The sequence below is a fragment of the Leuresthes tenuis genome, unplaced genomic scaffold (genome assembly GCF_036924035.1).
Source record: "Leuresthes tenuis unplaced genomic scaffold, fLeuTen1.0.hap1 SCAF_21, whole genome shotgun sequence".
Lineage (NCBI taxonomy): Eukaryota > Metazoa > Chordata > Actinopteri > Atheriniformes > Atherinopsidae > Leuresthes > Leuresthes tenuis.
In genome coordinates this window covers 25,730,777-25,748,918 of record NW_027325375.1, presented here as the reverse complement: position 1 = coordinate 25,748,918, position 18,142 = coordinate 25,730,777, and the positions used below count along the sequence as shown (strand labels likewise).

General features: G+C 37.1%; 1 protein-coding gene across 1 annotated transcript in view; it reads right to left on the bottom strand.

The window, feature by feature from the left end:
* Positions 1-18,142, bottom strand: part of gabrb4 (gamma-aminobutyric acid type A receptor subunit beta4) — a 52,836-nt gene that overhangs the window by 13,987 nt on the left and 20,707 nt on the right. Inside the window, exons 3-4 of the mRNA XM_072375363.1 lie at positions 4,565-4,632; positions 2,897-3,117 (exon numbers count right to left, since the gene is read on the bottom strand). Coding sequence (XP_072231464.1) covers positions 2,897-3,117; positions 4,565-4,632 — 289 coding nt within the window. The remainder of the gene's footprint in view (positions 1-2,896; positions 3,118-4,564; positions 4,633-18,142) is intronic.

The following is an 18,142-nucleotide window of genomic DNA, read 5'->3' as shown; positions in this document are numbered from 1 at the left end:
GCCACTTTGGCAGTAAATACTGTTTTCAAATGATATGTTTACACAGTTTACTGAGATATCACTCTTTCTTGTCATTTGCCACAAAGACATCTGCGTATAAAGTGGCATAACATAAAAATACGAAAAGTAAAAATCCAATTGTTGGTCATTTGACTGAGACCAATGTAAGGCACTGGAATCTACAGTCACCTTGGAAGAAATGCATTAAAATCTAAACCACAGAGCCTTTTCCTTCATTTGCATAGTGCTGATCATTGTACCATCTGTCACCTTCATTTACAATCAATTAGTTAAAATATAAAGATTTTAGAAATACGGGCAGTCATAAAACTTGATCTGTTACTTTAGATAATTAGATTAAATTTTGGTTATCAGCATGTTAGTAAAAGCAGTGCGTTTTGTTTCTTGTCAAAGATTCTGATTGTATTTTTTAGTTTCAGTTTATATAACAGTCAATGAAATCTGATACAGTTAGTACAATCTGAATATTAATCTCACAGGATAAACACATCAGCGCAAGAAGACTGTCAGCTTCTACTTAAACAAAATGTAAAAATATAACTGGTTGATCGGTAAAATCACAGTAAGCAGTGAGATGAATCAAGGCTAAAAATAAAGACAGACAACAGAACATTTCACAGTGCGTGGACAGAGTGCGGCACAAGGTGCATTATTCTGTGTAAAGTGATTGAGCTCAGTTTATGTTCAGCTGTGCATGCGAGACGCACAGGGGACAGATTCAAACAGCCAGTCTTAAAATGCCTCTAATACTACAAAAACCTCCAGCAGTCAGACTTCAATGCCACAACACTGGAATGAGCTGAACTGAAAATATAAACATCTATTGTTAGTCGTGTCTTTTGTTCTGGGGTAAAAAAATAAAAGATAAAAATGTCCACACAACCCTCAGGCAAAGTCAAACATTTCAACAAAGCAGTTTAATTATATGCTTGAAGGAGGCTTGTAAAGGTCCTGGAATCACCACTGGATGCAGATTATGTGCTTCCTCTAATTACAGTATACTGCTGAAAAAAATGGTCTCTAGGACAGTTTCAAGGGCTTGATGCCATCTGCCATATACTATTACTGCAGTGGGTAATGATCACCAGAAAAAATAGTTCTATTTATACGACTTAGTTATTTATTCACTGATACTTGACTATTGTTCTTTTGTTTGTTCATTTGAGTTTTTGGGAGTAAAATCAAATTAATATAACTGTAATCTCTTCTAATCGGATCTTGAAAACAATGAACTCTTCTATGTTTGAATATGACGTGTAGAAATGGTCGATGCTGCCGTTCCTCGCAGACCTCTGTTTCATGCATACACTGAGCCAGTGCAGATGCAAATAGAGGTGTAGTGTAATACTACTTTACTTTGCTTGTACTTCTCCAGCTCCAGAGGAACCTGCATCTGCTGATGTGCGCCAAGTGGGACAGCTGGGAATGTTTATTCAGATCAGATGGTGCAGTGTATTTTAGCACCACTTTGGCATTAAAGTCTCTACCTGCTTTAATTGGCAGTGGCAAAGCTTTTCATTTTGAACACATCTAAAACTCACCTTTAAACACGACACACATTTAAAAGCAACATTTTTCATTAAATCAAAGCAGAATTGGCACCTTTCTTTCCACAACAGCTTGAAGCATGTATCAACTTTTCAACCACACAAATGCCAGAGGGAGGCGTCCAATTCTACCATTTTATGATATATTCCTCTTAGTAATATTTGTTATGTACAAGTATGGATTGAACTTGTCTGGTAACCAGCGTTTGCCACACCAATTAAGCAATTGTCAGTAAATATAAAGATAAAGCCATGTCTCTCAGATAGTTATTCACCACTTCTAAAGCATCCCGATCACCTTTTCTGTCAGCACCAATTCAGTAATTCAGAGTTTCTGAATGCTGATTGCCACATTAAGTATTTGTTACCTCATGTGATCTAAACTTTGTCAGTACTATTTTGGTTTATTCATGGAACAAAACATGCCACAAGCGTCTTTGCCTCCAATCATACCACTTTTTTAAAAGTATGTGTTTAAAAATGGAATAATCCATTCTGAGTTTGAACAAATACGCTCTCACTTTTAGCAGGACCCAGGGGATTTTAGATGTGTCCCTTGGTGCACTTTTACTCTTGACTGAATTGTCTGGCTTGTCACAGTGATCTGGGACAAGGGAAGTGGAGAATATTTCTAAATCTTTTTTTAGCCTCCCAGGGTCCTTGAACCTTAGCTTGAATGTACCTCTCTGTTATTCCAAAATATTGACTGCAAGTCTTCAGTCACGTTTGAAGACCTTTTACTTTGATAATGAAACTTTAGTCTTTTTTTATTGTTTTGTTGCCAAAAATAAAACTGTCGTCCTTTATCGTGTCCCAGGACAAAATCCAATATACAAAGAAATAATCTTGCTTTTATAGAGCCACAGGTGATCTTAAGTGAGCTTTATATGCTCTTGCTGTTTTAATGCTGCCATTACTTACTGTTCATACCAGAACATGTCAGGCTGGGGTAGCAAAAAATCCCAAAAGTAATGAGGTGAGCAATGTTTTTGATTGCTTATGAATTCATTTTCACCTAAACCTCTGAGAGAAACAATGTGTGAGCTTGTCTTTAAAGAATTATACACTACATCACCTCAGTATTGTACTATAAAACTGCTGCCATGCACTTACATTTAACGCTGATCATCTGCTTCAGTTTATGTGCATTAGGAATGTATTGGCTGTGTAGAATATAAACAGCCATATTATTTCCTTTTGAAACAAATGGTAACACTTGTACAAGTAGGTCAGTTGCTACAAGTGGATACTTATTGAAATGGAGAAAATAAAATGTAAAACCATCTGCCAAACAGTTAAGTGTGAAACAGCATTCCTTCTGCTCTTACCTTAGTCCATACAAGACGGTGCCATCGGGATGCAGTCGGATCATACGGTTTTTAACTGTCACGCCATGAAGAAAGGACTTTTTGTCATTAAGGAAGTAGGTGTCAGGGAGCCAAAGCTGGTCTGCTACACGGTTGTCCAGAGTCAGGTTTAGGTTCAGCTCACCATAGGCCAAACGCTTATCTCGCCAGCTCTGCTGAAAATACATTGTGATGGTGTAGTCCTGGGAAGAATGACAGAGAAAAGTAACATGAAATCACTTACCAAAAAAACATATGCACCTGTAAAGTTGTCAGCTATGCTAATCGGTGTGTATCTTTCTGTTAAGATGCTGTCTGTTTTCCATTTAATTCAGTGTTTTCTGCAACTTTCTGTACCAAAAAAATCTATACATAGGGAGAGAAGTGAAGGTCTTTTCAGAATCAAGTGACCTCTTCAGATTTCAGTAGGCATGAGTGAACAAATGATGTAAAAAAAAACAAAAAGAAAACAACTAGTGACAGACTAAAAGGCCACTTTGATCTGACTATATTATCTATTAATGAATCCTAAATGATCTATGGATCAGTAAGACTGTTTAGTGTTTGTGACAGCTTAGCAATGTACAGCATGACAGAATAAGATGAAGACACTGCGGTTGTGCTACTACCTACATATAACACTGTATCCATCTACAAATGCACTCAAGTAGAGATACAGTATGCTGTTTTTTTAGCTAATGGATAATTCTCCCTGTAGTCAAAGTGTTGCACATTTAATAATGTCATGAAAAAGAAAAATAGAATCCAAAACACAAACATTCCAGATTATTGAAAATAAATAACAAATCCAGCCACACTTCACATTTAAGCACAGTGCATATAAAGACAAATGTCCTGTGCATTTTGATTTATTCCTAATGATGATGCTAATAAACAAACAATCACTGAACACTTCAGAAGCAAAAGTTAAACAGAAAGAAAGAAAAAAGTAAGTAAACATAAAATGAGAAAGCTGCTGCATGCAGGACTGAACTGCACTGTGAGCGACTGTCATGCTGAGTGAAATAAAGAAAGAGCTAAGACTGACGTCATTGCTCACACATCAGCCAAACTGCGTTTTTCTCAGCTTAGCCTGTATTTCTCAAGTCAAAGCCATTGTACTGTAATTTAATCATCACATGTTAAAGATGGGGGGGGGGTCATACACAGAGAAATTATAATGTATATTCAGACTGCATCTGCTCCTATTCATTATTATAAAATATTGCTTAAACTTTGTAGAAAGGTAAGAGGAGGCTGAATCTGTGGATCGCTGCATGAGGTGCAGAAGAGCATTTGGATAGTGCAAAGTCATTTCTAAAAAAAGAAAAAAAATCTGCTATGTTATATTCACTATGACTATCAGCTGTGACAGTTTTATTCAGGAAACCATTGAGTGACCGTGTCTTTGCTGATGCACTAATAACTCCCTGTAGTTAGTCGGCATCAGCACTTTGTGGTGCCTGTGTGGATAAATGTTACCCTGTGTGTTACTGTCCCACTGATCCTGTGCAGCAGAGGCCCCCTGTGAACAGTCCCTCCCCACAACAGAAATAAACAGAACAGAGGCAAAAAATGAAGGCTGGGGGTGATCTTTGGATGGTGGACGAAAACATGACAACAACTTAGAACCAAAAATATTGAACTCACCATGTTTACTTCTGAGATGGAGTCAATACTGGCTATGTTTATGCTCATTCCTACGATGACTGGAGGACCTGAGGGAGCAAAGGAAAGCTTGATATCACCAAAAATGTCACAAAAAAAACAAAACCCATTTCTTTTATTAGGTCCAGCTTGTTCTTTATCTCATTCTTCCATTTTTGAGTTGAATTTCGTACATTAAAAATATATAAAACCATTACCATGTACCCATTAACTCTAGATTCTGTATACGAGAGCAACTGTTTTCCCTTTGAAATGCACTGTCTTGCAATTCAGAGTCAATTCATTCATCGTCCCACCAATAGTACTCTTTAAAAAATGAGCATTAGATAGAATATTTAGCTTCGACTGCATGTATATAAAATGACATTTTAAGCCAATTACGACTCAGATACTAAAGTATATAGTATGCCAGAGAGAGTGTAGGAAAAACAGCGCAAAGATCAGTTACTCTCAGAAGCTTACCCTCAACACAGAGAGAATGCACTCATCCATACTAATTTCTAGGGTAGCAACCCATGTAAAGGAAGAGGAAGAGCAAACTATGCCTCATTTACATGATTACAGTACATGTTGTCAACATGCAAGCAGCTATGCACAATTTCTTCCTTACTTGTAAAACAACACTCAGCCCTCTTCAATATTCAGACCATAGGCTTTCAAGGATAATCCATTCACAGTACCCATGTAACCAACAGCCAGGGACTACAACCACTTTATGACTGTGTTGTGTATGATGTTTAACACAAACCCACAAATATGCCTGCATACTACACCATCACAAGTTTAAGAATTTTGGAAATATGCAGAGGATAAAACGCTGCCTTATCACTGTAAATAACTGTGATGATAAACTGCCACATACTATGTCCAAGGTGCCTGCACCTTGCTTACATACAGTCTATTTATTTTGTTCATGTCAGCTCTTTCAAGACTGAGTTTTATACACACAAACTTTGGAATTACAGCACAACCACAACTGAGACTCACTAATAAAGATATTTGCAGAAACTTTCCTTGATGCCTGACACCCACTACTGAAATTAGAACAACTGCCTTTAGGGAGTGAACATATTTGTTTGCCACTGATTCTCAGTGTTTTATTATTACAAATTATTTCTGTTTCTTCCCATGCATACAGTATTTCTGAACACCTTTCCCCATTCCTTTCTTCTTTACTTCCACTGTCACCTTTACTTTGCTTGATCAGGCTGCAAAATACGAATTGCTGACTTTGAAAACAGAAAACACACAAGTGACTGATTCATGAGGCAAAGCTGAATCAGTATATTCTGATAATGTTCTTTGGTTTTATAGTGGAATCTGAATTTTCTTATGAATCATAAACAACACAGATACAGCTGTACTGCAGTATAGGTTATCACATATATCAGCACACTTAAAAAAGAATCCAAGCCATAAACCTCAACGTAAATGAAAAAGCGCACTGGCTATGTGACGGCATTGCTGCGCATGTTTATTGCTGCTTTTCCTGTTCCATTTTTCCAGAACCCTTTCCCTCTGTTGCTTTATATCTAGATCCTATCCAGTGTCACATATTGGAAATTAACAGCCAGAAAGAAGATGATATCAATCAAGTGCAGAACAATATTTATATCATTTTGATCAGAATCAAATGGCTTTACTCACTCTTTCAACATTCTAATGTCTTATTGTTAAGAAAATGATTCTTTATATACATACATTTATAGACATACATACATCTACAGACATCTGTAAACTATATTTACTGAAAGAGACAAAAACCTTAATATTTTTGAAGTTCAACTAGCAGGTGGGGTCTTTAGTGAGCACCTCGTTTTTCTTTATTTTTTCTTTAGCAATAGAATGATCTAATTTGAATATTTCAGAATAAGGTAAACACATTTGTGTGACAATGTGACTCACAAACTACCAGACGATCCACTTGCAGGTCCTGCTGATGGATGTGCTGCTGAAATTCACAAACAGCCCTTTTCTCTCTTTGACCAGAACTGACAGACAGATTTGCTTCCGACTTCTCTTAAAATACAACACTTTGAAATGCAAACTGAATGGAAGCATTACCATGACAGCTGCTGTATGATGTCATGATGATGTTTATGGACAGCAGACTTGAGAACTCCAAAGGATTTCTAACAGTGTATAAAAATCATCATGTAACCCTAATCTGTCCAAATACCATCAGCATTATAAAAGAAAGACTGAGTGTATAAAAAGTATATTTGATTACATATCTAATTACTGCATATGGCTAAAAATACAGTCCCAAACTACAGTTCACCATAACAAATTACAATGCTGCGCTGCTGTAATAATAGCATAGATCCACATATTGTATTTCTGGTTTATTACTAAATTATTAAATTACTATGAGCATGGAGCTCATTGTACAGCCCCCTGTATGAAACAAGACCTGAATGAGCACATTTGACTCAGGACATTATGTGTGAAAATACTAATAAAATTCTACTTGCAGTGCTAGATGTATGATAAACTTAATTTGCTTAAATCACATTGCAATGCACTGATGGAATAAATTATCAGTGTTTTTTATTTTATTTTTTTCATTCATCAAATATTCAGTTGTTTACAGTACTTGGACATCTGAGTCTATCCCCGCACTCCAGAAAATAATAAAAAGTAGAACGGAAAAAAAGTATAGGGTCCAAGCACCCAAGGCAATTTAGAACCGAGTGTTCACTGACCCAGGGCGATCGGAAAGCCAAGACCACTGTTGAATATGGCTCACAAAAATAGCTTAACACGCAGTTGTTTGCATGCTTGGACAGGCTCAGACAACCTCCTGCAGGGCACAGAGCCAGGATCCAACTCAGCTCAGGCCACGAGGATTGTTCGCTTTGGATTAGAATGATACTTTATTGATCCCAGAAGGGAAGTCGTGTTATTGCTGCTTAATAAATGATTGATTATTTCAATAAAACAAACAAATAACTAAATAAATAAATAAGCAGATGAACAAGTATTCAGAATATAAAATCATAATGTAAGACTATAGCTGAGGGCAAGAATGAACTCCTGTCCAACTCCCTACTTCAGCAGAGCTGAAGAAGCCTCTGACTGAAGACACCGACTATTGTTTGATCAAGATATTATGTAGAGGTTGTGCAGTGTTGTCCACTGTGTTTAGTAAATTCTGCATCTTTCTTCTTTATGTTATCAGCTCCAGGAGCTCTAGAGATGTGCCCAGCATAGAGCCAGCCTTCTTTATCAGTTTGTTCAGCTTGTTTGAGTTACTGGCTCTGATACTGCTGCATCAACAGGTGGTTGCAAAGGGAACTGCACACCACTATGCACACTCTTGTTACAGACACTGATGGACCTATTCCAGGTAAATCCTTTTGTTCCTTCACCATTAGTTGTTTTTAATTCCTGCACACAAAGGAAACTACAATAATTTTACTAATTTCATACAAGCATTCTGGCATGGCACACAGACACTGTAGTGAACTTAAAAATATCAGCCTTCTTCATGGATTAGTTACATATTTGGTAAAAGTAAACCTTAACTGCATTGGAAGTTTCGCTAAGATCTCCACAAATGCAGAGGAGGCTAAATGTTTATGAGTTCTACTCCAAACAAAACATTGAACTTTTCAGTGATATCCTCTGATATAATCACATTCTTAAGATTTTAGGATCAGGAAATGTTCCTGACTATATAGATTTATGAAAACTGTTGTAAAACTGCTTCAATTGATCACCACCAGACAATTAAAAGAAAAACAACACTGTCTCAAAATCAGATGCTGTTCTATGCATCCCAATCCATCTACTGTAACCTGACCCATCAACGGTAAATGGCTAAAAGATCCCTTCGTTTAACGGGTCCCTTCCTGCACATAATGGTTCTTTTCCAAGGCTGGCTCTAAAATATTAACCTGCAAACCACTTGACTGAAGAGACCCATCTCCTGGCTCCTATACTCTGTGATAATTTGTTCTTCTCTGACCTGCCCCACTGTGGTAAATACGCTGAAGCTTTGTCATATTCCCTGACCCCTCTCAGCAAAAGAAAAAAAAAGTGGGATGGAAGAGTGGGGGGTCTGGCAGCACCATTTTTCATCGCACTTTGTGAAAGCAACCACTAACAGTTTTCCCCAGAGATGTCAAAGTAAATAGATTCACAAGATGAAAACAGAAAGCACCAACCTAAGTGTCTCTGCATATTTTGACCTTGCTTCAGTCACAAAGAGCCGATCACTTTGCCACTGCTTTCACAAATTAAAATCATTACTTGAACTTGTACCTCGCAAGTTGGAAGAAGAACAATACCTCAACTAAAAAAGACCTTTAGACCTTTAAATAATCTGATTCTGGTTCATTTCCCCCAACATTTGCAGAGAAAAAACATGTTTTCCTCATCACTGTATAGTTGGGAATTCTCTTGAAATAATACAAATAACTCATGAACATAGCATAAATTGAAGCCATGTCTTCATGCAGATTTTTCAGGAGTCACATTTTAAACAAAATAAAGGAGCAACTGATAGAAAGACATCATAATGTCCCGAGGCAAAGCATATTGTCTGTGAACAATTACCGAGCTAGTGTGTAAACCATTTCTGCACAACATTTCTAGGAAGACACTGAATGTGTCAACCTGCCCTTGTTTTCTGAAGGATGTTGGCCAACATCACAGCAGGAACAGCTTTCAGCAGATGTCAGATGAAAGGTTGGATATAGATGTGTTGCATTAAAACACAACAGAGGAAAAAAACAAATAGACTCATCTTTAATTGACTTCCAGCTTTGTCATGTGTGGCTTCCTACAAAACTGGGAACAGGAGCAGCACTCAGAGGAATTTCAATTTAACCAAATTAAAGGTGTTCAATGAGGTTTTTGATGACTACAAGGATGGCAGTGTGTTGGCCACTTGTTATACCAGCATGAACATTTCCATGTGATTATAAAGGGTGCAAAAAGTTAATGGTAGGAAAGCACCAAAGCACTAATTATAGACAAGATAAATAAAGTCAATTTTTTTTTTTTTTTTTTTTTAAATTGGAGCATTTCTAGTTTAAGGTTCATCTATATATCTCATTGTTGGAGGTAATTAGGTCCTTCAAAAAATGCACTTGTTAAAATGTTATTCCAGAAACCCACATGATTTCTGTTGGGAAAATATTTCACTTTTTTTTTCTAACTACATAGACATCATTCATATTCATTCGTAGTAAGCCTAGATCACTTCCAACAGCAATAACTGGATCATTTATAAATTGTGGCATTTTCTGAGGTAAATTTCCTTGACTAAGCATTACTAAAATACAAATATGTGTGCAGCATAATAAAAAGATTTCCGGATCTATGATTCATTCAACTGAAACACAGTTCTGTAAAGTATACAGGAAGCTTATTTGCTTTGTAGAAAGTTGATAGGATTATTAACATGGTTGCGAAATTAATCAATTCAACCATGATGTCCTGAAGATTACAAAATTAATTAAAAAAACAAACCATCCATGCTTACTGTTTCACTTAACATGTTTCCACTCCTTGCCAACAGTTTTTTTTCTTTCTTTAGCCCGCTCTGTTCTCTTCTTTGCCTATTATCTATGTATGCTGCTCTCCTAACTACAACAATGTGTTGCCACATTTAGCTTCCAGTCTAACAGTCTCATATTGCCCCGGGGCAGACAAGCTCAACTGATGTAGTGGGCAGTGAGGCTGCCCTATTTAATGTTTTTCCATGGTAATGGCAGTTCATATCAAAACAGTGCAAGTTAACTGCAGGGAAGTGGTTGTAAGAATGAAAAGCAGCGTACCGTGACTTTCACTGACAGCAGCGCGGAAGTGTGTGCCGAAAAATCTCCAACCTGGTAATCTAGTTTCCTTATGTGATGTGAACCTAGCTACTCATCGGATTCAAATCCAAGAATTTCTTTATTGGCTGTTAAAGAATTACCAGTTTGTATAAAACATGTCACTGTAATTCAGACTGTAACAGTTTGTAAAATAGTATACTTTTACTAAATGAAATGCTGAAATATATGGTTATGTGTAATATAAGTCTTTTAAATTAAACTTTGAGATTATATTTATACTTTGGATGTTAACCACAGCTGAAAGAACATCAGGCCTTAATTTATTCTGGAAGCTGTTAGGGTTGAATTTTGCCCTTTCCCTTCCTCATCTCCACTGCTTACGAAATAGTAAACAAAGCAGCATAAATAGCAAGAACATGGGAAATGTTAGGTTTATTTTAAATAACTCTTCTCACATATGAGGGTGGACTTTGTAATTTTGTCAGAAATAAAGATTATTACACAAATAAACTTTTCAAAAAGGGTAAATGTGAAAAGATTGTCATCTCAGCTCACTCCATCACAATCCATCAAAATTCTCCTTCAGGAGAACAGGCACAGAGGTAGTTCTATACAGAAAAGAGAAAAATTGATTTTCTCTAAGACCAACGTTCACCAGAGAAACCCCTAATGATGAGTTCATTTCACATGAACATGTGATATAGTGTTTGAATATTCAGTTCAGAGTAAACATTTCAAACTGAATACATTTCATTTTAAATGAAGACAGTGTTATTCCACATACCCTGTCAGTTGTAAAGCCTTCTGAAAAAAAATTTGCTGGACAGCAAAGAAAACACCGCCTCTTATATAAAAAAAACTCTGATAATCAACCCATTGCTTAGCAACAGAGGGTTCCATAGCAACTGTGCAGCATTTTCTCTACAGTGTTGCAAGAGAAGCGTGATGATTTATCCAGTCAAATCTGTGTTTGCCTTTGTTTTCAATGGCTACTGCTCTCATGTAACCAACAGCCAGGGACTACAACCACTTTATGACTGTGTTGTGTATGATGTTTAACACAAACCCACAAATATGCCTGCATACTACACCCTCACAAGTTTAAGAATTTTGGAAATAGAGGATAAAACGCTGCCTTATCACTGTAAATAACTGTGATGATAAACTGCCACATACTATGTCCAAGGTGCCTGCACCTTGCTTACATACAGTCTATTTATTTTGTTCATGTCAGCTCTTTCAAGACTGAGTTTTATACACACAAACTTTGGAATTACAGCACAACCACAACTGAGACTCACTAATAAAGATATTTGCAGAAACTTTCCTTGATGCCTGACACCCACTACTGAAATTAAAACAACTGCCTTTAGGGAGTGAACATATTTGTTTGCCACTGATTCTCAGTGTTTTATTATTACAAATAATTTCTGTTTCTTCCCATGCATACAGTATTTCTGAACACCTTTCCCCATTCCTTTCTTCTTTACTTCCACTGTTACTTTTACTTTGCTTCATCAGGCTGCAAAATACGAATTGCTGACTTTGAAAACAGAAAACACACAAGTGACTGATTCATGAGGCAAAGCTGAATCAGTATATTCTGATAATGTTCTTTGGTTTTATAGTGGAATCTGAATTTTCTTATGAATCATAAACAACACAGATACAGCTGTACTGCAGTATAGGTTATCACATATATCAGCACACTTAAAAAAGAATCCAAGCCATAAACCTCAACGTAAATGAAAAAGCGCACTGGCTATGTGACGGCATTGCTGCGCATGTTTATTGCTGCTTTTCCTGTTCCATTTTTCCAGAACCCTTTCCCTCTGTTGCTTTATATCTAGATCCTATCCAGTGTCACATATTGGAAATTAACAGCCAGAAAGAAGATGATATCAATCAAGTGCAGAACAATATTTATATCATTTTCATGTCTTATTGTTAAGAAAATGATTCTTTATAAAGGGACATACAGCTACAGACATCTGTTTCTGGGACAAAGTGACTACCAGGCGATTCACTTGCAGGTCCTGCTGATGGATGTGCTGCTGAAATTCACAAACAGCCCTTTTCTCTCTTTGACCAGAACTGACAGACAGATTTGCTTCCGACTTCTCTTAAAATACAACACTTTGAAATGCAAACTGAATGGAAGCATTACCATGACAGCTGCTGTATGATGTCATGATGATGTTTATGGACAGCAGACTTGAGAACTCCAAAGGATTTCTAACAGTGTATAAAAATCATCATGTAACCCTAATCTGCCCAAATACCATCAGCATTATAAAAGAAAGACTGAGTGTATAAAAAGTCTATTTGATTACATATCTAATTACTGCATATGGCTAAAAATACAGTCTCAAACTACAGTTCACCTTAACAAACTACAATGCTGCACTGCTGTAATAATAGCATAGATCCACATATTGTATTTCTGGTTCAAATTACTATGAGCATGGAGCTCATTGTACAGCCGCCTTTATGAAACAAGACCTGAATGAGCACATTTGACTCAGGACATTATGTTTGAAAATGCTGATATAATTCTGCTTGCAGAGCTAAATGTATGATTAAACCTATTTTATTTGCTTGAGATGGTTCTTAATGGCCTATATAAAAAAGAGAAAAACTGATTTTCCAATGTTCACCAGATAAATCACTAATGATGTCTTCATTTCACATGAACATGGAGAGTTTGAATATTCAGATTCATTCAGAAACCTTTTCCTTGAGAAACTAACAATATGATGCCCCGCACCAGGCTTTTCCTGTATTCAATAAAGGGGCCTTGATTATTTTCGATCAGTATAAAGATGAACCACAACGGCAGAGCACACACCTTTGCTCATAAAGCCAAAGGGTGTCTTGAGAAGCATAATCTGTGATCAAAAGGAGATCAAAAAATAACAAAAACACCTTCAAATTTGATAAATCAGCTTTGTTTATAAGAGGTATGTTTAATTCAACTCACTGTAGTACTGCTTCTTATTTGACCACTGCGTATCAGGAGGTGATTTTCGCCTGATCAGTCAGGAAAATTTCTCTTTATTGTGTGATCCAGCTATCTGCTGTATCCTGTTCAAAGTCAGAGGGGGGCTGAAGCCTATCCCAGCGGCCATTGAGTAAAGAATAACATGAGAAAGACTTCACTCTACAGTTTTGATAACTTGCCATCAGTCCATGAGGTTGTAAATGCTGAATGTTCTTTATGAACAGGGATCTATAACGGCTTGTGTTGATGAATGTATTCATCCTAAATATCGTCACAACCTCACAAAATGGGAACACAAAAATTAATTAGGCTCAGTGATTACAAGTAGTTCGATAAGGAAATCTAAATTTAATTGTTCCAGTAGTGATGAAATGGTCGGCACAAGCAGACACCCCTGTAAACAACTCCTTGAAAAAAAACATCCTTCCATTTTCTAAATAAGCTTTGGGATTGCTAGTAGCTGGAGTCTACATCCAAGCATGAAGAGATGTGTGGGTAAACCTCAGATGGGACGGCAGTCTGTCACAGAGACAAAACACACACGGACTGACCTGCACATTTCCACCTACAGGCAACTTGGATTTTTCAGCTGATCTCTCAGGGCTCTAGGAGTAAACTTTCATTTTGAAACCAGCACAGACATAGAGAGAACATGTAAACTCCTCACATAACTCTTCTGATGCTAAATTTACTGAGGCTTAGAACTATTCTCCCTCCTCTCCCTAAAAACAGAGATGTTGATTAATTGGGTGATATTTTTTGCCAGTGGTATTTAAGGCCTGCAGAAGGTGCGTCCTAATCTAAAACTGTCAAATTAAGGCATCTGTGTGACTGATGAGGCCGTGATGTTAACAAAAATGAAGGTGACTGAGCTGAGATGTAAGGCATAGAGTGGATGAAGTGCTGATGTTACTTGTTTACAGAGTCAAAACTAAATTGAAAAGGAAGGAATGCGTTTCAGTTTTTACTTTTTAATCTAGATATAAACAAACCGAAGCTCTTATAGCTTAGTGATTATTGATGGAAATGCTGAATTCTCTCACTTTTACTGATTTAATCGCTAAACAGACAAACATGAGACAGTTAATTCAGGAGTCCTGCTTGATGTCTTCATGTTGATTCCTAACTCAGTTGTGTCAGATACTCAACTTTAATCTTTCAGTCTAAGCTTTCCAAGCAAATGCATATTTTTGGCACAATGTCATTTTTTAATAATCATTACTTTGATGTGAAGAGGGAGCTCAGCCAAAAGCTATCCACTTATAGGTCGATCTTTGCACCAACTCTGACCTACGGTCACAAGAATTAGGTACTGGCCGCAAAAATGAGATCGTAAAAACAACCGGTTTTGGAGGGTGACTTGGCTCAGCCTAAAAGATATCATGAGGAGCTCAGCCATCTGAAGGAAGCTCAGAGTAGAGTCACTGCTTCTCTCGCATCGAAGTAAGATGCAATAGTTTGGGTATCTTTTCAGTTACACCTAACTGGAAGGTGACACCAGGGCAGACCCAGATCATACTGGAAGATCATAAACCCTTCTGGCCTTGAAACACCTCGGGATCCCACAGGAGCAGCTGGAGGATGTTTCTGGGGAGAGGGATGGATGGATACAGTGCTATTTGAAGGATCCAAGTTCACAGGTGTTCAATTTAAGCTTGCACCCTTGCCCTTGGAACTGAAATTCCTCCGGATTCCTTGACTTGTTCAATGATATTCTGTACTGTACCGAGGCAAAACATGCTAATCCACTTTCATTGAGGAACCTTTATTTTTTGAAAAAGTTGAATACTTTTCTTACACATTCCTTGATAGATTGGAAATTCTCTGCCGACTGTTGCTCCTTTAAGAATCAGCCTCTGATGAATGCTGCTTTCATACCAAATCATAATTCCAATCACCTTTTTGAAATAACATTATCATCCATCCATTGTCTATGAATTGCTTAATCCAACTCAGGGTCAAGGGGGGGAGCTGGAGCCAATCTCAGCTACCATTGGGCGAAACAGGGAACACGCTGGACAGGTCACCAGTCCATCACAGGGCCACACAGGGACAAACGAGACAAACAACCATCCACGCTTACACTCCCTCCTAGGCTCAGTTAGGAGTCACCAATTGACCTAACAGCATGTTTTTGTGCAGTGGGAGGAAGCAGAAGTACCCGGAGAGAACCCATGCATACACGGGGGAGAACATGCAAACTCTCCACAGAAAGGCCCCAGATGGGATTCAAACCATTTTATTATCATCATTATTATTCACTTTAAGTTGCTACAAACTCAAATTTTTATGGAAAGTATTGTAGGCCTGAAACCCAGAAATAGTTGTATCAAAATCAGTTTGACCAGTGAAAAGTCTTGGATTCATTCAAGAATCACTGTTATTTTTTCATTTTCCATGCCATGTTTGAAATTCAAACTAGGCTTTATCGTGAAAATAATCACTATGTTGTCAAACGAGTATTCTGTCTTGATACTTGGGCCATTTTCTAAAAAATAAGTTATTTCATATCACAGCAGGATTCATCATTGTCGTGAAAGACAATGTCTTGCATTGCCAGCTCTGACACTGATGGAAAGTGTAGACTACACAAGTTTACTTTTAAGACGACTGAAGAAAAAGAGAGAGCACTGGAAGCTTGCTGATTGCTGTTGAATCAAGGGAAATCATTAAAACAGCTTTGGCACAAGGATTGTAAAAAGACAGAGCTGGGGACTAAAGAAAATGATGAGGAAGAGCAGGAGAGCGGAGGCAGTACATCACAGGAAGTCAGCGATATAGAGGATAAGTAAAGGTGGCATTCTCTTATCGTCCTATCCTGTCACAGACCTTGCACCTGATATATGAAACCTAAATGGATTCCACACTAAAAATCAGAAGGGACAATGCTTCCTACTTCCTACATGCACAGATTTAAATCAGTGAATTGTGATCCACTGGATGTCTTACACATGGAATTTCTAACACATAAATTACAGTCCCATAAGGATATTTGTTCAAGCGCTCCAGACAGATCAAGACTGAATTAGAAAATTTAATTTAATTTTCTTTAGTAGACTTTAGCTTAACCAGTTTGACTGTGGAGTTAAAAACTGTTTAGGTACTTGAAGTTATTGTTATGGTGTTGGGACAGTTGATTCATTTTCTGTACATATTTTGAAAATATCTAATCATGGCAGTAAATCATTTAATAACTGTTTAGGTTTGGTTTAACCCAAATTTATTCAACAAACAACAGCTACAGACAAAGATGTAAGACCTGACTGTATCTGAAATAAATGTTTGTAAAAAGAAGGGTAAACATATATACTTCAGGGTTAATTTAATTCTCCATCATGAAAATTTACATGTACTTGAGGACAAAGTATGTGCACTGCAGGATTTTTCTTCCCCGAGGCCATCGGCATACTATTGGCTCTAGAACTGTATCATTCATTTAAAAGTTCACTGTGGTCCAACTTATTATTCATTTACTCATAGGCCTGATTTATTAAGCACATCACAATCAATGCCATTATTCCTATGTTGTTTTCTTGAAGTGAACAAAATGGAGGGGTATGGTACAGTATGTAGGTTATGTATGCTATTTCACATTTTTTTCTGGAAAGGACATCTGTCTTTGTCTGTTTCAACTGATGTAGCGCCCCACAGCTAATTTCATGACTAACCCTACATGTGCACTAAATCCCATTGCCTCAGTCGCATGCCATGTATCAGTAAGGTCTGCTGAAGCTGTCTGCGTAATTACATTAACCTGCTGTAATTATGTGTAGATCCTCCCCACCGATCATGGCTAATATGTCTCAAGAGATCTGGAATCATGACTTTGTTCTTTATTAATATCATATTAATTTGCAACCCTGTCCTCACACTAATGCTAGTGTGCATATGTGAATTGATAAATAAATGAATAATTCCACAAATAGGTTTTTAAAAAGGGACTTTTTTGCTGTATTAGTGAAGCTGCTAAGAAAACTATTACAGCAAACAAAGCATTTTTAAGGAGTAAAGACAATCACAGACCTTATGTAAAATACAGAGCTGGGAGCATGCCAACATTGTACAAACAAAAAAAATATATTTTGAAGTTAGTTTGTTTTGGGTCTTTTTTTACATAAATATGGCCTGCAAATGATATATGATTTATGAAAGAGTTGTGTGTGAGGCAGAGAAACATGTGTTTTCTCTTATCGGACGTGTTTTTCAGCCAAGTGAATCCGACCACTACTCTTTGCTTTTCCAGCAGTGCCATCTAGAGTTTAAAGTTCATTGATTTGTGCATGAAATGATGCACTACCAAAGAGCAGTGAAGGTGAGATTAAACAAAGAGGACACTCAGCAAAACATCAAAAACAAAACTGAGACACAAAAAATGTGACAAACAAAAGCTTGCGGCGATGGCTAACCTGCTTTGAATGATAACTGAAAAACAAGGGGCAAATCAAAAACACACCGCATAAATGTAATAAACTAAACTGAAACGGGAGATCGACGATATGTACATACATGATTCCACTGAAAAATAAGGGAGATGAAGACAAACCGAAAAGGCATACGGCAACACAAGGGAATTGTCAAATTCAAATTCAATTAATTTAAAAACTGTTTAGCTTATTGGTCAGCTGATACATAAGTCTATACTTTACCTCAAGGGGCAGGAAATCATAGCAGAACAATTTATTAAAAACAGTTTGTGACCAGCCTGACAAAGATAAACACATATATCCATGGAAAAAATTTGATTGATGAATTTATAAGAGCAGCTAAAACTGA